Source organism: Amblyomma mixtum, chromosome 2 (assembly GCF_055824585.1).
Source record: "Amblyomma mixtum isolate Tamu chromosome 2, ASM5582458v1, whole genome shotgun sequence".
NCBI lineage: Eukaryota > Metazoa > Arthropoda > Arachnida > Ixodida > Ixodidae > Amblyomma > Amblyomma mixtum.
The window spans coordinates 138,431,617-138,457,135 of record NC_143013.1 but is presented as its reverse complement, the minus strand read 5'-3'; the positions used below and the strand labels follow the sequence as shown (position 1 = coordinate 138,457,135).

Sequence of the window (25,519 nt, the reverse complement as noted above, 5' to 3'; positions counted from 1 at the left end):
CGTCCGCAAAGCCGTACGTTCAACGAGCACAAACCGAAGAGATGTATCTTCCACGACTTTCCAAAGAAAAATCTGCACCGAATAACTTGAAACACCCTCTATTAAGACCCATTGGCCATCGTATGTTCGTATGGAAACTGTGTACGCCTAAGCCTAGAGTGTGTTACGCTATGGTATATCTTCCTTTTACTTTTTCTCAGCCATTTAGAAAACGAAGGTGAAATGTATACTGAAATTCGCCCTTCAGTGGGTAATGCATGCTTTGTCATTGGATGAAGAAAGCAGTGTTCTTCAATTTTTACTAATTCCTGATTTTTCCCACGTCAACAAAACAGTTGCATTGTAATGTAACTGGACCAAATATTTTTGCACACCATATCGTCCCATTCGTAGTCTTCGCACTGGTGATCACTTTATATTAGCGAGAATGCTTACTGGCGATGCCAAGCACCTTCGCAATCATTATGTGTCAATGGTTCTTAACGAAACACCAAAAGAAGTATTTTCCCTTCGCATTCGAAATGAAACGAAATCGTTGCTTGTAAAGCCATCCGGTTACTTTGTAGAATCTGTTTGATAGCTTGTATTTCTTGTCATTTTCATCTTTTTACGGACAGTTTTTTCTCTCCTTTCATCCTTTCAGTTGCGATGTCTCTTTTCGTAACGGTATGCCTGTTGTGTTGCCCGCTACCGGGCGCTGCCACTCCTGCCTTTTGAAGTATCGGCCGGCCCCCTTTTTTCTCTATTGAAAATGAACAATACTTTAAATAATATTATTTAAAAGGCTGGAAATTAAATGAATTATTGATGGAGAAAGGCCGCGTGACGTGCAGACGTCATCGCACCTTGCCCACGGAAGAAAAATCACCTGTAAAATGCGGTTAGAACGATTTCATGAATACTTGTATGCACAGAAAAAGAAACGTAGCACCAATGGGGACCTCTAATGCAATTGCAATCCACTGTGAAGTTGCGTTAATTTTCCTCGAAGTTATATTTTAGATCTTTTTCTTTTTTATATTTTTCCTTTTTCTTTTTCTTAATCAGAGAAAGAGCTGCTGCAGCAGGAAGTCCACTTACGCGATTAGGAACTGATAAATAAGCAGTTGACTCCAAATTCCCAAAGTAAACAAGAAACCCGTATTAAGAACGTAAAAGCGGCTCGCAGCGCAGTACCACCACTTCTAAAAAAAATCGCAAGCACTATGAGCGTATATGAAGACGTGCAATATCCAAACCTTTCATACCGCGTTTTTACTTTCCTCATTCTCGCTCATACTCGATCTTTTTTTTTTTGTCACGTCATCCCGGGACTGGAATGATCTACAACAGGACGCCGTGCATCACATCAACGCCATCCATTTTAAGAGCGCCATCAAGACCATAGTTGTTTAACTGCCATGCCCATCCCTCATGTAATGCCCCATACCAGGGGCCTTCGAGGTATCAAATAAAAAAAATAAACTAAATAGCGCCAGAGACCTCAGTTCCTCCGTAATTTTACATAATAATAACTGGCAACGTTCGCTTCGTAAATCTCAGCTATAGCTCCTTTTTTGCATTCAGTAGATCAAAATAGAGTACGCTGGTTTACCTTGACAAACTCAGGGTTGATGTTCAGTGTGATGATGTGCCTCTTGCATGCCCACAGTATATCCGTGGCTGCGCGCATGGCCTTGGCAGCATCCATTGGGTCTAAAAGAAATCCACACAAGAAATATTGACCGAAGTGGTAACTCAGTTTTCATAGTGCAAGGCTCATTTTAGAAAGAATTTTACAAAAGAGCGAGAAAAAGCAATGGGCCTTGTTAACGGCATTGGACACACATCTATGACACGTTGATATTAGACATTATGGGAACGGTTTTGAAGACACCCGCGCGGGTAGGGGGCGGCTGCATCACAGCATCGGACGAACGCGAAGTAACCACGCCGCTTTGAAAAGAGTGCGACCTTTCTCCACATGTCGAGGCTTCAAAATTTCTTCCTCGGCGGTAGAACGGACTAGCGCGCAGCGTTTAGTAACTTCATTTCGGCATTCGCAGTCAGTATATAACAGTCATGGTGTGTGCGCCCATATATCTATATATATATAGCAGCCGAGCGCCATTACCACTGAGCCACCGTAGCGGGAATATATATATATATATATATAAGGAATAAGAAAATCTTCAAGGCAACTGACTGATATATATATATATATATATATATATATATCAAAAATTATTTCTTGGCAGCTGATTGATTAATATAAGATAAAGTCACCAGAAATTGAAAAACATAAAAAGATTTAATTCACGACGTTTCGGCTGGAGGACCAGCCTTTTTTGACCAGACACTCGAAAAAGGCTGGTCCTCCAGCCGAAACGTAGTGAATTAAATCTTATGTTTTTCAATTTCTGGTGACTTTATCGTATATATATATATATAGAGAGAGAGAGCTCAAAAAGATAAACGTTATTAGCTGCCAGAGGTAAAATCCGAGAGATTAAATGTCGCACAGATGATTTCAAAACCTCTTTCTTTCCACGGACGATCAATGAGTGGAACAGGCTACTAGCCGGCGTCACTGAGTGCTGCACGGAAGGCCGATTCCGCGCATTCTTATCTGATGTGTGACGTGGCGCGCAGTTGTCTTGCGCGTGTATTTTTCATTTCATTAGTGTCATTTTATTTGTGGAGCATGGTTGTCTTCCTTCATGGTGGAAAAAACAGCGCGAACTAAGACAGAAAACACAGAAAAGAGGGGAGACACTACAAGCGCTGACTCGCAACTAAGGTTTATTAGAAAGAACAATACACAATATATACAAAAACCACCTACGACTGCGTACGTCATAACAGATTACGTGCAAGCGTGCAAGATAATCTAAACAGAAGCATCGCGCGTGTGCACCCGGTTATTTAAGTACCTAAATTCCAATTCTGACATTCTGTGTTTTCTGTCTTAGTTTGCGCTGTTTTTTCCACCATGAATTCACACCAACTAGCCCAAACGTCTGCTTTGTCTTCCTTCAGTGCATGCTTTTCCTCATCTATTAGTTATATGTATTTCTGTTATCATGTGTACTTTCGGCCAAATGAGCAGAAGTTATTGTGTTTCAATCACCAACAATATTGCCCTCGGGCGCTGCAGGAATCTGTAATAAATAAATAAACATTTCTTGCCAGTCGAGGGTTCGGACAGAGCCTGTCCTTTAAGACAGCTGTGAATGTTTACCTAAGCGAAGCAATATATATATATATATATATATATATATATATATATATATATATATATATATATATATATATATATATATATATATATATATATATATATAGCACAATAAGGTAAACGTACTTGGTTGCTAGTTTAAAATAAGATGCGAAATTGAGAAACGCTTCGTTTATTGGGAGTCGACGTTTCGGACAGAGCCTGTCCTTTTTCAAGACTGAGGTTACATGGTTCTTGCTTCTCTTCTTAAAGGGTCTCCATCTGTACACGTGTTCGACACCTGAGCCAAAACAAGCCGACGTTGCAGAAGGAAGAACGGCTCAGGGAAGAGAAAAAAAAAGAAAAAATTAACAAAAAATACACAAACGGGACAGGGGGTGGGGAGGGTAAATGTCGTCGCCCGCCACCCACGTATGCGGTCGCGGGGAGAAAAGAAAAAAGGAAAAAAAGGGGAGGAAAAAAAAAGGAAGAGCGGGAGGGGAATATGGACAGAGAACTGAGTCCTAACACAGCGGACAGCTAGCAAAGTGTATAGAGACAAACAGTGGCCGACGCACAGCATAGATTTGAGATGCACTCAAATGTTGTCCACTTAAACGAGTAAACAAGATACAATGGAGCAAAAGGGCGGGGGAAAAAAAAAAGAAAGACTTCCGCCATGTGCAGCTTCTTTGGCAGGAGGAGTCAAGGCGGGCAGAGTGGAATTTAACGAGACACACGTGGAGTGTACCTGCACACACCCACACAGGCAACAAAAAAAGGAAAAGAAAAGGCCGGAAACGGAGGCGACTTTGGGGAAGAATCGTCGCGTGGGGCCACTATGAATGGCGGGGGTGCTTAAGTTCTTTGACGGCGCCGCTCTCGTCAAGATGGTCGAACGGGGGAAGGTAAGAACGCTGTGGGCGATGAGGCCATCGGCGTAAGCGTATGGGGGAAAGCTTGCGAGGCCTGTCAGGCCGGAACTCCGAGGTCAGTACTGGATTTGAGGGGGCGTATTGAAGACAAAGCGCCCAGGTTCTCATTAATGCCTTGGGCAATTGTTCCAAACTTATAAATAAAGTACGACTCGCGTTGCTCCCGCTCCCGGGTGTTGTTGAACCCACCCTGTAAGACTGTTAATTTAAGTGCTTCAAATGGGTGTTTTTTGTCATTAATGTGTTTTGACAAGGGGAGGTTAGGTAGAGATAGGGCATGAGCGCGAGAACCATGTAACCTCAGTCTTGAAAAAGGACAGGCTCTGTCCGAAACGTCGACTCCCAATAAACGAAGCGTTTCTCAATTTCGCATCTTATATATATATATATATATATATATATATAGCACAATAAGGTAAACGTACTTGGTTGCTAGTTTAAAATAAGATGCGAAATTGAGAAACGCTTCGTTTATTGGGAGTCGACGTTTCGGACAAAGCCTGTCCTTTTTCAAGACTGAGGTTACATGGTTCTTGCTTCTCTTCTTAAAGGGTCTCCATCTGTACACGTGTTCGACACCTGAGCCAAAACAAGCCGACACTGCAGAAGGAAGAACGGCTCAGGGAAGAGAAAAAAGAAAAAAGAAAAAATTAACAAAAATACACAAACGGGACAGGGGGTGGGGAGGGTAAATGTCGTCGCCCGCCACCCACGTGTGCGGTCGCGGGCGACACGTCCCAGTCAAAAATTCCTTCAGCCTATCGGTCTGAAGGCTGAAGGAACCCGTAATTTGGGCCTGTTGGGCTGTTGGTGATGGGCCTGTTGGGCTGTTGGTGTTGGGCCTGTCGGGCCTGTTGGTGTTGGGCCTGTCGGGCCTGTTGGTGATGGCCTGATGGTGATGGACCTCTCGGTGTCAGACCTGTTGGTTCTAATGGCGTCGGCCTGTTGGCACAGATCCTGCTTGCAGGTATCGGGATAGTGTTAGGCCTAATGAGGGACGCCAGTCCTAATGGCGCACCATAGATAAGTTTTTTCATCACTCAGAAATGTGTGCTGCACATTGCGCATGATAACATAGCTTCTTCGATTAGTGCATCGCAAGCTGTTGCAAAAAGGCAGCGCCTGCTACTAATAATATTTTCCAATTAAGCTGGCCAAAAGGGTCTGTAATGCCCTACGATATATATACTGACAACCAGATTTAGGGCAAACGAAAGCTTTATTATAAAATAGAAACCTGTAAAGAGGAAGATGATCAGCAGTCAGAGCAGCAGAACCGAGGCGAGGCGCGAGATGAGAAGACGACGATCGGCAGCTGAAGCAGCAGAGCCGACGCGCGGCGCGAGACGAGAGCGTGAACTGTTCCGGGACCGGACCTGTCCTTGCCCGCTCTAACCGGCCTTCACAACTGTCAATAAAGGCCGTTACATCTTGGTGGAGGTGCGGGGTAGCGGAGAGGCGTCTTTTCGGGTGATTTTGTTGAGGCGCCAGTAGTCAACGCAAAAGCGGATAGAGCCGTCTTTCTTGGTGACAAGGACGACGGGGGAAGCCCAAGGACTGTGTGATGGTTGTATGACGCCACGCTGCAGCATATCATTGACCTGGGTGTCGATAACCTGGCGTTCGGTGGCCGAGACGCGATATGGGCGTTGGCGCAACGGCGAATGGGCACCAGTGTCGATCCGATGGGTAACAGCTGAAGTGCGACCAAAACGGTGGTGAGAGAAGTCAAACGATGACCGAAACTTATCTAGCAGGGCCGCAAGCTGGGTCTTCTCCGGTGGCGAAAGATTTGTGTCGATTGAGCCCACAAAGACGGCCTCGGGAACGGGTTGAGGAGACGGTGAGGAGGAAGTAAGTGAAGACACTTGCAGGCGGCAGGAGTCGTCCTCAGAAGGGTCCCAGGCGACGACGGAAGCGAAAGGCTGGACACATCCCAAGCATTCACCATGAAGAAGAGTGGAGGGGCACAGGAATGGATTCGTCAGGGGCAAGGCGCTGCAGCCGGCTGAGACGGCAAGCACGGCGAATGGCAGGGGTAGACAGTGGCGAGAAGCAGAGGAGTCGGACGGGATGAAGATGACAGGGCCGTTGGATCCAGAGTCGCAATGAACAGAGGCGAGCACAGCAGAGCACGGCGGGATCATGACGTCATCAGCCACAGTCAGCTTGGAGCACAAGTTAGTGGAAGCGTTCACAGAGTCGTCGCCGAAGGGAAGAAGGGCGACTTCGGAACGAGCGCAGTCGATGACAACGTCATGTTGGGAGAGAAAGTCCCAGCCTAAGATGACGTCGTGAGACGGCCATGGGAAGACGATGAATTCAACAATATACAGAACGTCCTGAATAGTAACTCGGGCTGTACATGCCCCCAAAGGCGCAATAAGTTGCGAATTAGCGGCGCGAAGCATAAAACCATATAGCGGAGTCATCACTTTTCGTAACTGGCGGCACAATTTCTCACTTAGTACAGATACAGCAGCACTGGTGTCAACAAGCGCGAAAGCATCGGTGCCCTCCACAGAAACCGCGATCAAATTTGTCGGAGAAAGTCGAGGTCTTGAGCTTGGTGACGAGCAAGCAGTTCTTGCCTCCGGAACTGCGGGCACTAGTTTTCCGAAGGGGGAAGAGGGACGACGGCGCATCGGGGAAACCGAGCGACGACGCGGAGATGGAGCACGGCGGCGAATAGACGGCCTGAGATCGGAGGAAGCAGTGGTCTCAGAAGGCGAAGTGCGGTGAAAAGGCTGGGGAGGGGCATAGGCGTAACCTCGAGGGTCAGTATTGGCAGCAGGGGACAACACTTGGCGGCGGCAGGGACGCATCACATGGCCAGGAATGCCGCAGACATAACAAATGGGTAGGTTGTCCGGTGTCCGCCATGGACGGAAACGTTGCGGTGGTGGCCAGGCAGGACGAAATGGTGTCGACTGCGGTGGATGCTGGTACGAAACGAACGTTTCTGGGCGGGGACGCCTGACGGCTTCGGCATAGGTAAGTGGCAAAATAAATTTATACATCATGACCTCCAATTTTTCGTTGCACGTCCCCCAGCTTCTGTGAGATGTGAGAGGTGCATGCGCACGGCTTTCAGTCTCTTCTCTGCGAGCTCCTTTGGTATGTCTCCCATGTAGATATGAAACAGAGCTGCACAATAGAACACAAAATAGGCCACATTTGAACACAACTAGATACATGATAAATGCAAAAGTGAGATTCAGAATTACCACTCTCATTGTAAAAACACAGAAACGAATGTTCGCCATTAAAGGGGCCATGAAGCCTACTTTCGTGCATACCCTTGTTGTAGCATTTAATTCCCAACACATTAAATTACAATACCCAAAACTTTCAGTTGATTCCGTGCGGCAGATATCTTTAAAACGATTTTCGTTTCCTTTGCGAACTGACTGCTTGTCTGGCAACCTCTGATTGCTGACGACACATGGGCCTACCCACTCCGCGTCTGCTGTGTGTTGTTGGATGCATTGAGATGCTTGCATGAAAACCAAAGACAGAGATTACTCGAAACAACGGGCAATGCTATTTATACATTCTGTGCAGATATGTCAATTGCACTATCTTTGTCGCAGCAAGATCGGAGAACGCGCACAATGACTTGCCACCAGTCGTTGAGAATGCTAATTTCACAACCAAATAGATAAATCAGGTTACTGGCAGAACGGATCTTAGCGAGAGCCACACAAACAGTGTGGAGATCTCTGAAAGTGCTGTGATAGAGCCTGCATGAAGAAACGTATGGGCATAACACACCTTGCAAAAACTAAACGTCACTTTTGCCCGACTTTGCAGTTTTGGATGCAATAAGGACATTGCAGTTGTTACAAACCTCGGATACAATGAACAGGATCTCCATGACTATCACGCTTTCTGTAAGTGAGCGCGACTGTATTTGGCTGAAGCAAAGTTTGATTGCCTAGGTGTTACTCAAAGCAAAGAAAAAAAAAGCACTAGCACCTTTCAGAGAAGACTTTTTCCGGTGTAAGTGCCGGTTTCGCCTCTGTTCTGCCAAGAGACTGGCACTTATTTGAAAGCACGCCAGTCACGCTGCGGCTCTTCAGCTCATCAGGTGTCCAATACACCTGAGTAGCACCGCGGCAGAACATTGAGTCTGTTGGTGCTCTCAGGAGCATCTGCCAGGCACCAGGCTCCATCCAGAGCCCACTGCCTGCATAGACCTGCAGCAAACGTGGAGAATTTCGCATTTGTACACATTAACAGCAGTGAATCAAGGGATTTTAAATATTTCATAACTTAAAACAAACAGCTGAAAAACATAAAAATTATGTAGGCATGAATGCACTCTTTTACAGCGAGCAGTGTCCAAAATCAGTAGATTTTTTATTTCTAGCCTTATAATTCGAAAAAAAAGAAATTGCTTGCGTGCAACATGAAATATATAGCACAATCTTCTGACAGTTCTAGCTTCTCTTCATTCCGAGTCAAATACCGCCAAAAGTTGAAATAATGTTCTCTGCCCCAATTCAAACAAACTTCAGAAATGAGAATAAATTTCACATACCAACAACTAGGCATACCTGACAGAACAAGGCAGCCTCCTCATGATCAAAAATTATTTGTGTACTAAGAATTTCCTCAGGACAAGAATAACTGCAGACCCATTATGGCATCGTCAGGTAATGAAGTACAAAAATGACAAATTAGAAATGCTGACCTGTGCCTTACATGATATTGTCTGAAACCACACATCTATGCTTTGCACACTACCCTTTTCGGCACACTTACTGGGACTAGTATAAGTTTCTACTGTAAGCTAGCATCATCCTCTAAACTGTACCCATTTCACTATGTACCAGCCCCAATTTAATTAAGAATCATTCACTCACTCTACTATGGTATTTGATACACTATATGACTTAAGAACACGCACAATCACCTTTCCATCATCCCTAGCAGAACCTATCACAGTGTCCTGCCCACCAGGCAGCTGGAGCTGGCAGTCCGCGGCGCTCTCCATCTCCTCGGCTGAGCATACTTTTTTGACAAGAAAAGGAAGTACACAAATATCAATGCACCTCAGCAGCACATATAAGCAAAAAGCAAACTGAGTTCAGTTTGACATTGTGGGCTATCAAGTAAATGAAAAAAATTAAGTATTTTGCTCTCAAGGTAACAGTGAAAGCTTTGCACAGTAGAACCTCGCTGCTGAGTTGATGGGTGCTGCATTTTCCTGGCTGCTACACATTGTAGTGGTCTAGATCTGGCATGATGATAATAGGGTTCCATGCATTATAAACCCTGCTGTTCGTTGCATTGTAACTTCGGCCACATTCCTACACAGTAATACTTGTGAAATAACACCCCATGCCAGCCTAAATGAGAAACGGTGGCGGTCTTATGTTTACTTCTAAAGCGGCTTTACTTGGCCTGGCATGTCTAGCACCACTGTGTTAGGCAGACGGCATTCAGACAGGCTGTGCCATCATCATCAACAGTGGTTGCACTTTTTTGAAGCAGTAGCTTCACTGCTACAGGTGCACGGCTGAGATCGCCATGTACGCAACATGACCTTCAAGTCTGCCACAAATAAAATAAACAAACAAATAAACCTCACAATCAGTGGGATTCAAACTCAGGTCCATTGGGCGAGAGCCAGGTGCGCTAACCACTAAGCTTCAGACCCACGGTGTGACAATTCAATAAAACTGGAGATATACAGGGTGTCCCAGCTAAAAGTAACCAAGCTTGTTAAAAAGAGGATGATCCCTAGCCGAGTGAGACCAACTGAGGGTTGTTGATAGTCACGTGTCCTAGTCTGCAGTATTTTTTTATTATGCAAACGTGATTAATTAGCAAAGACTAATTAGCTAACTTTTTAATTATTGCTTTCAGGAAGAAATTGTCAATGCAGGAGTTGTAGATCCCATAGAAAAATAATCGTTTGCCTTGTTTGCAGCTAAGTACCACTGATACAACTTCTTTTATCTGACTTAAAAGAAAGCCCGCGAAATACAAAAAGAACCACGTGATAGGGAAGCAGTTACAGCGCTCCCAAACGAGCGATCAAGCAACGACATCCGCTTATGTTTGCAACGCTGTCCCGTACAGCTTTTGGCGTCTTGAGGAGGTGGCGAGATATGCACCAGGAACTGCTTATGTGTCATGGAAAGTGAGCGGGTGCTGCTTTTCAAGGAAGTGAAGCGCGGCTCGCATGGAGCGCTTTTTCACGCGTAACCTCGCCTCGAGTGATAGGAATGTGGCCGTGCCGCTAACTTGCACCGTCACGCGCTGAAGAAACGGTCGCCCTAGCGCCGATGCGAGAGTTAATTACGTATATCTCGCAACCATCACAAAACGCCGAACCCCGTTCGGGACAACGTTGCAAAGATAAGCGAATGTCTTTGCTTGGCTGGTCGTCTGGGAGCGCTGAAACTGCTTCCCTATCACGTGGCTCTTTTTGTATTTCGCGGGCTTTCTTTTAAGTCAAATAAAAGAAGCTGTATCAGTGGTACTTGGCTGCAAACACGGCAAACGGTTATTTTTCAAAGGGATCTACAACTCCTGCATTGACACTTTCTTCCTGTAGGCAATAATTAAAAAGTTAGCTAATTAGTCTCTGCTAATTAATCATGTTTGCATAATAAAAAAAAATACTACAGACTAGGACACGCGACTGGCAACAACCCTCAGTTGGTCTCACTCGGCTAGGGATCATCCTCTTTTTTACAAGCTTCGTTACTTTTAGCTGGGACACCCTGTATATGTGCTTCTTGTATACTAACTGCTAGGTTACACAGCCGCTCATGCAATATCATGGTAATTTGTGATTCGAGCGATTCATGATTGATCAGTGACAGGCGATTTCGAGAGGAGTTTGAAGAGGAATAACAAGAGGAAGACGAAGAATACAAAGAGGAAGATTAGCGCTCCACACGCAGAAAATCTAACACCACGGGTATAGGAAAAAATCAGCTGTGGTTTAGCTTCGGTTAAACCTGGTGAGAAGCAGTAGTTTCACGTAGCTACGTGCGGCAAAGTCCAAAGAAACAACAATCTTTCAACAAGCCGAGAAACTAGAAACAAACAAAGCTTTGCAAAGCGCAGCCACATGAAGCTACCGCTTCTCGCCATGTTTAATCAGAGCTAAACCACAGCTAATTTTTTCTTCACCTATCCTTGTTTCTTTGTAATTGTGCTGCTAGTGTTAGTGTGGCTGGTGCGATTGATTTTGTCCTTCCGCACCTCATCACATCTTTTGTGACTTCTGGATGCACACAGCAGTGGCAACAAAGAGGACGAGGGCTAGCCTCCGCTGGAACCAACCATTATGTTGGCTGTAGCGGCATTAGACATTCTCAGAAAGTATGTTTGCAACGATCGCAACAGCCACATAGCCCCGTAAATTCTGGAGAAATGAGTAGTCCTCACCGGACGTAAGAAAATGCAGCAGACAATGCTGCATGATTTTTTCAAGTGCCAGCACTGCAATAAATGTGTTTAGTTCTTCATTCCTGTCATTTTTAAATTTGTCCTACTTCCTGCCTCTAATGTTTCCTCGCTCTTGCATTTTTTTTTTTTTGTAGCAAGAGCTATTGGTCGCAAAGTAGCATTTTCACTGCGGCGGTGGTCACACCGTGGTCACACCGCTTCTTGCGCCGCTGCCTAGCAACCGTTGCCAGATGGAGCCGCGCCATCTGGTGCAACGTCAGAGGAGGAGGAGAGCCAGAGATAGCAGTAGGCACAGCAAGAGACCTCCCAGGTCTACGTATGCATTCACTGGACACCCAGAAATCACGCACAAGGGACCGGGAACAGGACTGCCCACGAGGCTGCTGGCGCGCAGCTAGAGGAAGACCGTCGGCATTGCCTTAACGTGAGCCGACCAACTCGGACCACCCTTATTGTTCTCCCATCCCGCTCATAATACCTGACTCTATCATCACACGCCTTTAACAAGAGCAGAGGGGTTTGTCGTGGGACTTTGTCCCAGACATTACTCCATCCATTCCTTCTGGACTTTCTCGCCCGGCCCAAGTTCTCGCTCACAAGGTGCGAGCCGGTGCAGCGTACACCCCGGACATCCCGAGTCGATGGCACCGAACCAGGATCGGCTGCCCCGATTGCCCTGCTGACTCTGTTGATTTGCACCACCTGATCTGGACCTGTCCTGGCACTGCGAGCCTCTGCGCCTGCTACACCTCTGCCTACCACATCCAGACATACGATGACTGGACGGCCCCCAGTACCGACGCCAAGCGCAAGCTCAGTGCCCTGCTAGACTTCATGTCAGAGACCGACACCCTCACCTTCACCTAACCAACCCACTTCCCCCTTGGGCCTCAGGTCATCCTTGTGATTAAAGATTTATGAATGAATGAGCAGCGGCCTGTATAAGAGGGCGGTTCGTTGAAGCTGTTGTGGCCAGAGATGGAGAGCGAGTCGGAGAGGCTGAAACAAACCAAGCTTAGCTGTTGGAACGAAACAAGGCAAAGGCGACGAGACCGAGGAAGAACATGCAGAACGTCTGAATAAGCGACGCCGTGAAGATGCAGCTCGACGAGTTCGCCTAGCCAATGAAGGTCCATTACCTCTCGCTACGTATGTCTGGCATAGCTGAGCTAAGCCACAGCCAATTTTTTTTAGTCCCGTGAGGAGTACATCAGCAGGATTATGCTGTATTAAAACTTGTAGAAACATTAATACTATGAGAAACACATCTCAGTGAAGAGTTGATCGGCTGCTACACTAACAGTAGTAAAGCTTTTTGACGGGCTAGTTGGTACATATTCATATTTGAAAGGGTGTGCGCTAAAAAAGACGTACACAGGAAAAAGATAGAGACGACAGGAAAGAAGCGCAACTTCCAACTTTAATGACGACAAAAGAAGCCAGGCGCACATATATATCCGCTGATAAACAGATATGAGCTGCGTGATGGAGCGTGACCCCATCAACCAAACATAAGACAGCGCAAGAAATGCATATCTAAGTGACATTAAAAGAAACACAAGAAAGTGAACATATCAAACACCTGCCGAGGTAAGGTAAAAAAGTGGGATTCGTATCGGCTGACAACAATGCATAACAACATGGGAAAACAGAGCTGTATGAAAGATGACACTGAAAAAGAGGATAACACCATAAAAAAGGCTAACAACATGACGAAATTTTTAACAAAGAACAAGTGAAAGATGGAGATAAAAACCGTGTAAAGGGTGGTAAATAAAGGCACATTGGAACATCTAAAAGGACACTAAAACATAGAGAGGCGAACGGGTTAATAGTCTAGATGTACCCATCCAGAAAGGCAAGTTCATTTCTAGACAGGTTAATGGAAGGCGTGCTAACGCACTTGTCTTTCCTGAGGTGAATAAAAAAGGCCTCGATTACTTCTCTTTCTGTCTTGTCCTGAGCCTTAGCTAGAAACTTGGTTTCATTAAACTTAGGGTAGCAGTTCTGGCAACTGCTGCAGTGTAACGGAAGGTTACCTCCAGACCTGTTCTTCATGGTGACGTTGTGCCTGCGGGCGCGCTCATTGAAACATTTCCCGGTTTGACCCACATACACTTTGCCGCACGTCAAGGGAATCTCGTACACAACATTGGCAGTGCATTGTGTGTACACGGTTTGATGCTTGATATTACAGGCCTTCTTAACACGCTTCCTGGTCACCATCGGACATAATTTCGCCAGTTTGCAAGTAGCCGAAAAAACCAGCCTAACCCCGTGACGAGACGCAACTTTCTTTAAATTGTGTGAAAGACCATGCAGGTAAGGTATAACCTGCACAGGTTTCCGTTCTGTTTGATGTTTAGCATGCTCCGAGGCGGTCAAAGGAGCTGAGACCGGATGCCTCGAAATATTCTTTTCAGGTAAAACGCACAAGCCTGCTTGTCCACCACGTGCCATTGTGTCTGAAAGGGATACGTGGCAAAAAGTTGTGGGTGACTTCCTTCGGTGCCAACTGGACAGAATAGCTGGCGCTTACCCTTACCGCGTTCGAAGCTCAAAGGAAGTGGTGCAGGTACTGGAGGGAGGCAAGGTATCGGCCACAACTGGTTTTTCAATTGACGTTGAGGACTTATTTTACTCTGTGCCTCACGACGGGTTGTTGGATGCTGTTCGTGAACATTTGGAAGAATTTGACGAAGTCAGGTTTCAAAATTCTGCCGGTGTCACAACTGAAAAATTTCTGGACCTACTATTGTTTTATTTGGATTCCACTGTTATTTGCTTCCAGGATGAGTTTTACTTGCAAAAAGCCGGAATTTGTATAGGTTCCTCAGTCGCACCGGTCTTATGCGAAATTTTTCTGGCGTCATTTGACCGGCGCCTTGAAGCTAGCTTGAAGGACACAGGGATAACACGTATTTTCAGATACGTCGACGATTATCTTGTCCTTCTTAACGCACCTTCATACTGTGCTGCTGATACACTTGTAGTCCAAATTCTCACTACCTTCTGTTCTTCATCGAGGGGTCTAAAATTCACGCATGAACGAGCAGATCATGATCGACTCCAGTTTCTTGACTTACAGCTTATTTTTACAAATGATCATGTGTGTTGGTCTTATCAGCCGCACTCAAAGAAGTCACTTTTGCCCTATGATAGTGCCCACTCCAAGCTGGTAAAGCTTGGCATAGTATCTCTTTGCATGAAATCTGCATTAGAAAAATCCTGCGGCCACAAGATAGGTGAAAGTTTCCAGTGCCAGATCGACCGAATTTCTGCTGCAGGTTACCCTGCAAATCTGGTCACGAACATGTCTGAAAACCTTTTGCAAAAAATTAAAAATTCGGAGCATGCTAAACATCAAACAGAACGGAAACCTGTGCAGGTTATAGGTACCTTACCTGCATGGTCTTTCACACAATTTAAAGAAAGTTGCGTCTCGTCACGGGGTTAGGCTGGTTTTTTCGGCTACTTGCAAACTGGCGAAATTATGTCCGATGGTGACCAGGAAGCGTGTTAAGAAGGCCTGTAATATCAAGCATCAAACCGTGTACACACAATGCACTGCCAATGTTGTGTACGAGATTCCCTTGACGTGCGGCAAAGTGTATGTGGGTCAAACCGGGAAATGTTTCAATGAGCGCGCCCGCAGGCACAACGTCACCATGAAGAACAGGTCTGGAGGTAACCTTCCGTTACACTGCAGCAGTTGCCAGAACTGCTACCCCAAGTTTAATGAAACCAAGTTTCTAGCTAAGGCTCAGGACAAGACAGAAAGAGAAGTAATCGAGGCCTTTTTTATTCACCTCAGGAAAGACAAGTGCGTTAGCACGCCTTCCATTAACCTGTCTAGAAATGAACTTGCCTTTCTGGATGGGTACATCTAGACTATTAACCCGTTCGCCTCTCTATGTTTTAGTGTCCTTTTAGATGTTCCAATGTGCCTTTATTTACCACCCTTTACACGGTTTTTATCCCCATCTTTCACTTGTTCTTTGTTAAAAATTTCGTCATGTTGTTAGCCTTTTTTATGGTGTTATCCTCTTTTTCAGTGTCATCTTTCATACAGCTCTGTTTTCCCATGTTGTTATGCATTGTTGTCAGCCGATACGAATCCCACTTTTTTACCTTACCTCGGCAGGTGTTTGATATGTTCACTTTCTTGGGTTTCTTTTAATGTCACTTAGATATGCATTTTTTGCGCTGTCTTATGTTTGGTTGATGGGGTCACGCTCCATCACGCAGCTCATATCTGTTTATCAGCGGATATATATGTGCGCCTGGCTTCTTTTGTCGTCTCTATCTTTTTCCTGTGTACGCCTTTTTTAGCGCACACCCTTTCAAACTACACTAACACTGATGGCTAAAAAGATAACTGGTGAAATAATGAGGGCTAAGTGACAAGTGACAGCCGTGGCCGCAGTGGCTCAGTGGTTATAACGCTTGGCTGCTGACCCAAATGACGAGAGTTCGATCCAGCTGCGGCAATGGAATTTCGATGGAGGCGAAGTTCCAGGGGCCCGTGTGCTGTGCGATGTCAGTGCACGTTAAAGAAACTCAGCTGGTCGAAATTTCCGGAGCCCTCCACTACCACGTCCCTCATAGCCCGAGTCGCTTTGGGACGTTGAACCCCCATAAACGAGCCTTAAAGACACAGCAGAACACTGCGGAGCGAGAGCAGTTCAGAAAAATCGCATATCCTGCCAAAAATGAAAGGGGCAGTACAGCAAGCCTCATAGGCAGTGCAAAAAGAAAAAAAAAAGACGTCAGGTTCAATTAACTGCGCATCTGCTGAAGGACAGCAGGAACACTGTGCCAGAAAACTTTTCAACCTGTACACGGTACAACGCCTAACAACTGTGAATGTACCAGACAACCAGAATAATGCTAATATATTTTGTTAATTCACAAGAAAGGGGATGTCAATCAATTAAAAAGCTTTTAATTATTAGATAACTATGGGAAAGAAACATGAAGCTTAATGAAAAGGCTTGAAATGCAACTGAAGGCAGGACGGCAAGCTATCGAAAGGTATAGATGTAATCACACAGTAGAGTAGGAGAGCGACACAAAGTAGAGATAAAAAGTACAGAAAGAAATGGGGCCTGGGAAGGGTATGTAACCAATTTCAAGAAAGGTCAATGTAGCACATACAGTCAAAGTTAGGGGCACAGCAGAGATGGTGGAAGGATGAGAGTAGAAGTTTCAGGGGATAAGACGCCCTCAAGTGGCACAGGACAGGGTTAACAGGCGCTCATTGGACAAATCCTTTGTTTGCAGTGAACAGTTTCTTAGGCCGATTTGATTATGAAAAATAAAAAATGGCATGCAACACAAGAAGGTTCGCTCACCAAACTCGTCTGGCCCACTGCCACTCGCCCCATCGATGGATGTCATTGCTGGGGCCAGTTCTGTGAATTAGGTTTAGTTAGAGTTCATGTCCTTACACCAAAATGCACATCAAAGGTACCGTAAAAACCCGCGTATAATACGAGGTTTTTTTCCCATAATTAGCGTCCTCAATTTCCACCTCGTACTATTTGCGGATCCGAATAAAAATTTTCGAAGTTGCTCGATGTTTTGGTTTCGTTTTTGCGGCGTGGCTATGGCTTCGCTTCGCTATTGGCGCGTGGCTACGGCTTGGCTTCGTTACTCTCGACAAATGACGTCACGACGTCGTTTCTTTGTTGATCTGTTGGGTGCGCCGGGGGGTCGCGGTGTGCCGTGCGCCTGTTGACAACACACGTGCTAGCATGTAAGGCACGCTTCGTGAAGTGGATATTGTTTTAGAGAGCACGATGTCACGGTCTCGAAAACAGTACTCGGCTACTTTCAAGCGATTTTGGCTGCGGAGAACATCGGCAACGGTGCGGCCGGGAGGCAGTTTGGTGTCGTCGAAGGAAGCATTCGTGGATGGCCACAACAGAAAGAAGCCCTTTTCGTGTGCAGCGGAATGCGACAAAGCTTTCGCGGCCGTTTGATGGTTGTGTAAACAAACCGTTCAAGGACGCAGTCAGGCGGTGCTACGCAGAGTGGATGCACTCAGGTGAGCCTGCAGTGACGCCAACCGGGCGGCTGAAGCGGGCTTAAGAAGTGCAGCATCTCGAACGCCCTCGATGGCACGGAAGATGAGTACATTTGGGATGATTTGTCGGACAAAGAAATGTTCGAAGAAAGCGCTACTGAAGAACAAAGTAATTGAAGTGAAGTGCGGGATGCGATTTGAATAAATGTCTTCTATGAGCTTGTGTTACTCGTATTATACGCGGGTGAAACTTTTTTTCCCATTTCGCATCTCTAAATCTTAGCCCCGTATTATATTCGGGTTCGTATTATACGCGGGTTTTTACGGTATATTCACACAACGGATGAGGTCGCAAAAAGATCTCTAGCATCACCTCAAGTAAAGGCAGTGTCCGCATGCTGAAAGCATTCACACATGAGATGAAAACAGCAGATCTTGTCCTAATAGAAAAAAAACGCCCTCCTCTTTCCATCTGCAGACACCAATTGGTTGGCGTCAATTCGCGACGTCAAGCCACATAATGCACAGTTCACCCTCAAGATTTGCAATTCAGTCCACCGTGCGAATTCACCTTAAGATGACTTCCAAGAGCACTTACTTTAAGCTCTAAGATATACATGCATGGTGACACCTACAACATGCAATTTGATGAAGTAGCTTAGCTAAGAAAAAAGGGATGAGCAGCACACATGTGAGCTACTCAGGAACAAGAACCAGAGCTAATGTTTTAAACAGTTACTAGGCACATTACCATAGCATGAAAATGCACACACACCTCTCAACTGGCATGTTAGAAATACAAAACACTTCAGTAAACTATCTACACAACAATAGCACACCTTGCAAACATACACCACCTGGACTTTGTGTTTCCCAAATATAAGACATTCATTTTGTGCACAAAATTGCAACAAATAAACAAAGTAGCAGTGCCACCTAATTGGCCATTTAGAAACAAGGAGCAGAGGTATTATGAACAGCAGAGTTAGTTGTTGGCCTGGTTAGCATCACTGATTTAAGTTCATAGTTTTCCAGCCCTACGGAACACACACACATACATGAGCCGCCACGGCAGTTCAGTGGTTATGGTGCTCGGCTGCTGGCCTGTTAAGACACGGGTTCTATCCTGGCCGCGGTGGTTGCATTTCGATGGAGGCAAAATGCTAGAGGCCCGTAAATGCAAACTGCATGCAGGAGATCTAAAGAATGAGGACAGGTTCCAAACTTGTCAAGCACTGCAGTGATTGTACAGAGATTTTCAAGTGTGAAGATCCTTAGCAGAAGCAAGCCACTTGTGAAGGGACAGAGACGCATCATATTAAAAAAGCTGGTTCACAATGTGCGAGCAATACTTCAGTTGTATCATATAACACAGAAATGATGTTTCTTTCATAGTTTTGATGATAAAGGTGTGATAAGTTTGTTTTTTTCCTGCTCCGCTGGTCTGAAGGCATTTAAGCAGTGTCTGCGCCGTTAAATAACCAGTTGTCAGTGAGTGCTGTGTTTTATCCTTCTTCCCAACTTCAGTAAAACGGCAAGTTGAAGAAAACAGCGCAGCAACAGGCACAAGAAAGAAGATGGGACAGGTGCTGACTAGCAACTGAAGGTTTATTGAAAAGGAACACATAAAATATACTCTCTTCACAACCAAGAGCATGCATGAGCTGCGCGAACAACACTTATAAGCTATCAACTTCAGTCATGGTGGTCAAGATTCAACAGTTCACAGCCATGAACGGCCATCCGTCCTTGTTAATGATTGTGAACTATTGTATCCTGACCACCATGACTGAAGTTGACAGGTTATCAGTGTTGTTTGCGCAGCTCATGCACGCTCTTGGTTGCGAAGAGAGTATATTTTATGCATTCCTTTTCAATAAACCTTCAGTTGCTAGTCAGCACCTGTCTCATCTTCTCTCTTGTCCCTGTTGCTGCGCTGTTTTCTTCAAGTATCCTTCTTCCCTTCTTTGGTCATGCACCGTTGCACTGGAAAACTACAAATTCAAAGTACTCTCAACATTTGCCTGAACAATTTAGCACGTCTAAAATATGCTTATCTTCTGGTAGCCTCCAGCTGCTCACGATGATGGTCTCTTCTAATTCATGATGTGACAAGCAAAGCTGCATCCCTGCAAAAAAAAGAAAGAACCAAAAATTTCCTAATATAAGCATCTTGGTGGGCACACGTCTAATAACAAATCTTTTACAATCCTCAATGAGCACAGACATTGGACAGCTCTGTACAAAGAACTTATGTCCAGTCATTTGGCTCAAACCAAAATAGTGAGAAAAAAATCCGCCCTTCCCTGGCAGCGCGAGCATATTTTAACAGCCTGAGCAACAAATTGTTCTGAAAGTGGCTAAAAAATGCATTCATTACATAAAAGACATCGACTATTCATGCCACCTAAAATTCCTCCAAAGCAAGCAAATAATGTACAAACAAAAATTCTCATTCCCGCACCTCACAGCAATGGCCAGTGCTGCTGTCTCGCTTGAATCCTGCCTTACAAGCGGACCTACTGGTGTCAGCCATGGGGACGGCCATTCAATTGCTTAAACCCACAAGGGCGTTTGTAGATGAAGGCGTAGCCGGCTGGAGGTGGTTGCACATCACTCCCTTTGTCTTCCCTCAATTGTACCATGGCGGGTGGCCGACAAAGTAAACTGAGCGAAGAGGGCAGGCCCAGCCTATAGTCTTTTTCAGCCTCACTGCTGTGCACAATTTGAAAGGCATAGTTGCTAACGGCCGATTCTACGTGGGCTACACAAGCTAGATCACAAACTGATGATGGGTGCAGGGGTCAAGTGGATGCAGCTAGCACAGGAAAGGGCTAATTTGGGGAATATGGGAGAGGCTGTCGCCCTGCTGCGAGTATAGTCCAGCTGATGATGATGAAGGATGATTGCATTCCAATGAATATTTCACTTTTCTTACCCTTGGTGCAAATCGCTGCACAGTCCCATAAATGTTGGTTATAAGAGTATACATCTGATTAAGAATGAGAGGGCAAATACTACACTACTGGCATGATGCAGCAGCGTCAGTGTTAAGTGAAAGAATAAATTCTGGTTCCTTGCTTACAATGTCGCTGGATCTATGCTATCTTCCAGTAGAATGCATGAGAACTGGTGTAATGCCCTCGCACAAAGTGCAGACGTTAAGGAACATGCACAACTTGTTCTTCCAGAGAACGAAAAATCCCAAAGTAGTGGTAATGACCATCGCTCATCACTGCTGGATCACTATGCCTCTGCGTCTTTAGTAATTTTCTAGAATCCGTGGGTAACTCTGGATGGTATGGCTTCAGCACTTTAAGCAGGGAATGCAGGTGAGAAGCAGGCAATTGGCTATTAATTGCCCACACGCGCAAGTCGTGCTCTAGACATTGAGTAGCGGAACCAGACTCAGGTGTCATCCTATCTTCATAACCCACCAACTCCTCATTGTCAGAAATTCGCGCCAACTCTTACGTTGCACTTTCTATGTCAGGGATGCTGCTAGCGGTGCTAAAATCTGACAAGTGAGAACTGCGGCTTTCAACTGCGTCCTCGACCGGCGCTGATAAAGAGGATAAAATAACATTATGCGATGAAAAGGCATCTTGAAACTGTTCTGCTCCTGTTGCGCACAATCTGCTGCCATGACCATTATCAAGACTGACAACTGCCAAACAGGGTAGCATTTCGTGATGCGTACCCGCAAAAGCCGGCTCTCACCATCGTGGGTACCCTTGACGAAAACAGTTTTCTAGTTCGTCGTGAACAGCCTCTGCTGTTCTTCGGCGTCGTTGCCGAAATGACACCTCGATTAGCGAACACTTCATTCTCTTCATGATACAACGAATGTAGCACTTTATCAAACTATCACGCAGGGCATGGGTAACATATATACACTACTGGCTTTGTGCCAACCAACACAGGTCACAGCACAACAATGCAAGTCTAGAAATCACTCACCATTGAGGTCATCCTCTGGGCAAGCCTTTGTTGTTTCAGCTGAATTCCAGTGAAACCACAACGAAACACAGCAGTGCGGGCACGACGACCGCCAAAAAACTGTACTAGAAGAACAAAAAACGTGAAAATCTTGCCATGACTGCCGCTGACACGCGAGTTCTCGGACCAGCGCACGCCGCAGGATTGGAATTTGTCTCTCGGCGCGGCCGCGAGTAGCCGCGGTTTGGATTTGGATTTGGACCATTAGACTGCAGGGCGTCAGTGAAACCAGAACTAAATTTCTTCGGCAGTTTTAATTTTGTCTGCCTGTTTAATTAAAAACAAAGTAATTCCAGCTGTTTAAAAATATTTCAGATAGAAATATATCTTTCTACCTTAGTGTCACCATTTGCATACACACCACATGCAAACTTGCAATCGAAGTAAAAATTAATAAACAAATTAATACTCTCACGGTGAGGGGAAGTGATCTGGTACCGACTTTTCTATTTGGGCTTCAGAAATAGCCAGAGAGGGCAGATTAACCTATAGCATGAATGTTATAGCAATGCCATCGTATGTGGTTCAACATTTATTCATCATTTGACAATATTGCTGCAATGTGAAAAGACCACTTCAGAGCAACGTTATCAGCAAGTTGCTTGGTAACATTGCAGGAACATTATCTAATGTTGAAGAATGTTAGCGCAACATAGTACAACATTGGCAATGTTGTGGCAACGTTGCAGTTACATACTGTGCTACTAGGGATAGCAGCGAGGCTCTATGGTGAGGCAGCTATGACATATAATGTTCACCAGCTGCTGCACCTTTCTAAGGCTACGCGCATGTTTGGCCCATTATGGGGTGTGTCCACGGTTCCTTTTGAAGATGGGATTGGCCGTGCACTGCGGCTTGTGTCAGCAGCCAAGCTGGTGCCTATGCAGGTCGCTGAACGGTGCATAATGCAGCAGTGCTATCGAAGCTCAGAAAGAAATTTGGAGCTCCCAGCTCATTTGGCTTTTGCCAAGAAAAATATTGGCGCTTAGCACACAAACAGCTACCAGACATGTGCTCTAGGTGTGCCACACCCTGTTCCTTCATTTCCCGAGCAGCTAAAAATGATTTTCAATTCACACTTTGGCTGCATTCCTCAGATGTCTAGGTACTTTCGAGCACAAATTGGCAGCATTATTATACACAGTTCGGATTATTTGACTCCAAAAAAGACCAGCTCTTGTTATGTTAAAATGGTAGACGGCTCATATTGTTATGTACTTGGAACTTATGAGATTGCAGGCTGTATATATTTTCACTCCCAAAGGCTTCTTGTTTCACCACTTGTATTTGATGTCCTACATATCATGCAGTGTCAGCACCCACCGGCTGATCAGAATAATTGTTTGCACTCCCTTGATGATGTGTCTCTGCAATGTGTTTTCTTTAGTATTAATAATGTTTCATACTTGTGTGAAGTGCCCAACCAGAAGGAAAGAGATTGGTCTGGTAGTGATGTATGATGTGCAGTTCAAGAAGGTAGTTTCAGTGTATTTTTATTTTTGTATTCCTTTAAGGTAGCTCTTCAGTGTGTTTAACTTTTTTCAAACTTGTGGCCATGAAATTCATTGCAGTTAGCAGCAATTACACCAATCTTCAGATTGTGACGGGAGGTTGCTCCATATTGTCACATTGTCAAAAGTTCGTCGTCAGTTATAAATTCAGCACGGCCACAAGCGGCAGGCATTGTCTTCGACGACCGCCAAGCACGCTTGTTGCTACACCGCTGCCGAGTCGTTCAGTTCTTTGTGGGTGTGAAACAGCCCAACAGTGTTTCTTTGGAAGCCGTTTTGCTGTCTACCTGACTGCCAAACTGCAGCCATCACAACTACGTGACAATATTACACTAATCTCAAAGTTTCTTTTATTCTTGGAACATTTATGCTTCAAAGTATTTAGTGCAAATAATGCAAAAGAGAACACATTGCCATGTATGCTGACAAAGTCTGTTGATGGGATTTATAAGACATAAATAGAGGCCGGATTTTTAGGCACCAAGAAGGCATGTTTTAGGCGCCAAAAATAGGTGGTTAAGATTTGATTTTAGGCACCTAAAAAGAAAAATAGGCACTATAAACTGCATCAAAATTGCACTTATCAGATCCGAACATCAGCACGCAATATCTGCCATAAAGTAAAAACAGCCGGAATGATTTGAGATCTTAACCATTGTGTGCGAACCTTAGAAGCACTCTTTTTAAAGCTGTCGTGAAGCTTTTCGTACAACACGCATGCTTCAGCAGAGCAAAAGAGATGGTTACAAAGCCTTTTAAAATGCGTTGGCATACCTGGAAACAAACAATTTGCTTGTCGTGCACAATAGTAAAACAAGAGGCCGTGCATTTAGCAATTGACGCAAATGTGACTTTAAAGCATCCAACATGTGTTCAGAGTCATCCTCATAGGAATTAAACTTATCTATTGCAGGCATGCACGGTGCTTTAACATTAATAAACGTGTCGCCATTTGTGTAAACTGCGTTTTATAGTTAGTGGCTCCAAGTGTCGGAAGTCACGCGGACTTAAAATGGTGCTTGCTATTAAAAGGGTCTGGAAACCATAAGTACGAGATGCTAAAAATGTAGCCGCTTAGTGCTGGTGATGCTTTATATGCCGAAAATAATTATATAGTTCAGCATGGGCCTACGTACATCCACTGGGGATTCATAATAAATAAACACCGTTCATATAGTAATCACTGCTAAAGTCATGAAAGCAGTAGCACACAAGCAACGTCTCCATGTTGGTGGGCTTAAAATTGTGCCTCTTCTCATTGAGAACAAGCTTGTAAGCTGAAAAGGAACGCTCCACACCAACAGATGTTACAGGAGTGTGCTTGTAGGAAACCATTTCGATTGAAGGGTTGAGATAATATGACATATAGGAGTGACGCCAAAAGAGTGATATTCATACAAGCATCAAACATTGTTTGAGTGCATGAATGTGTTCCGTATGCACGCACGACTGGCACGGCTCTCAGCTGTCCAGTGCGGCCTGCTCCAAGAAAACTGCCGCCAAAGGCTATTTGATTAGGATGACATGCAGATGAGGCACAAGGAATGATCATAAGGCAGATTACCAATATGGCAAATTTTATCCAGTTAAACTTTATCCAGCCAGCTTATGGAACAATTTGCAGTCAACTCGAACCCACTGGGAATTATGTGGACGAAACTTACGTACTTCATGTACTTTCCAAAATGTAGCACCATCTGGTCAACTACCATTTTAACGGCCAGAGTTTACAAGCTGTAACTACAAAACGGCAGAAACAGGAAAAAGGTTATTTCGATATTTTTGGCTGATGTGGTTGACATTGTCTACACAGTCGGCGTTGGAGTAGTGTTCACCACACCCAAGTGACGAAGTCATTTAATGTTGCCATGTGTGGGTTCAACTCGAAACCGAAATGGATTCGAAAACAAAGAGAATCTGAAAACAAAACCACAACGTATATCAGGGCCATTTTCTTCAAAATAGGGCATTTTTAGGCACCAACGTTGGAAATCGGCATTTATAGGCGCTGACGCCCAAAATAGGCATTTATGGCACCATCAAATATGTATTAAACATGTCGTGAACGCCTAATTCATGCTCATATGTAAAAATGGTGCGCCTATGATGCCTTGAAAAAAATAGGCATTTGCCTAAAATCTGGTCTCTAGACATAAGGATATACCTGGCCTTGCAGCCTGATAGTATGATGCTTTGTCATCCTTGTTTTTTCATGTGTTTAAAATGTTTGCTGCTTTTAAGTGTAAAGAATAATGCACGTTCCTGTCCAACATTTATTACTCCCTCTGCTTTGTTGTTGTGGCCTAGTGTGTGTAATAAATCATGTTTGTAGATCACATCACATCACTTTATTTTCCTTAAAGACCCTTTTCCAGGGTGTTACATAAGGGGTGGGGTTTACAAAATGCAGGAATCAACA

General features: G+C 44.9%; 1 protein-coding gene across 1 annotated transcript; it reads right to left on the bottom strand.

Moving 5' to 3' along the window:
- Positions 1 to 5,331: 5,331 nt before the first annotated feature.
- On the bottom strand, positions 5,332 to 19,238 carry LOC149361078 (uncharacterized). Its single transcript, XM_089572583.1, has 4 exons — positions 16,917 to 19,238; positions 9,050 to 9,147; positions 8,110 to 8,330; positions 5,332 to 7,278 (listed from the first exon to the last, which is right to left on the bottom strand). Exons 1-4 carry the CDS (start codon positions 16,960 to 16,962, stop codon positions 5,556 to 5,558), a joined length of 2,088 nt encoding a protein of 695 aa, XP_089428709.1. The 5' UTR covers positions 16,963 to 19,238; the 3' UTR covers positions 5,332 to 5,555.
- Positions 19,239 to 25,519: the final 6,281 nt, after the last annotated feature.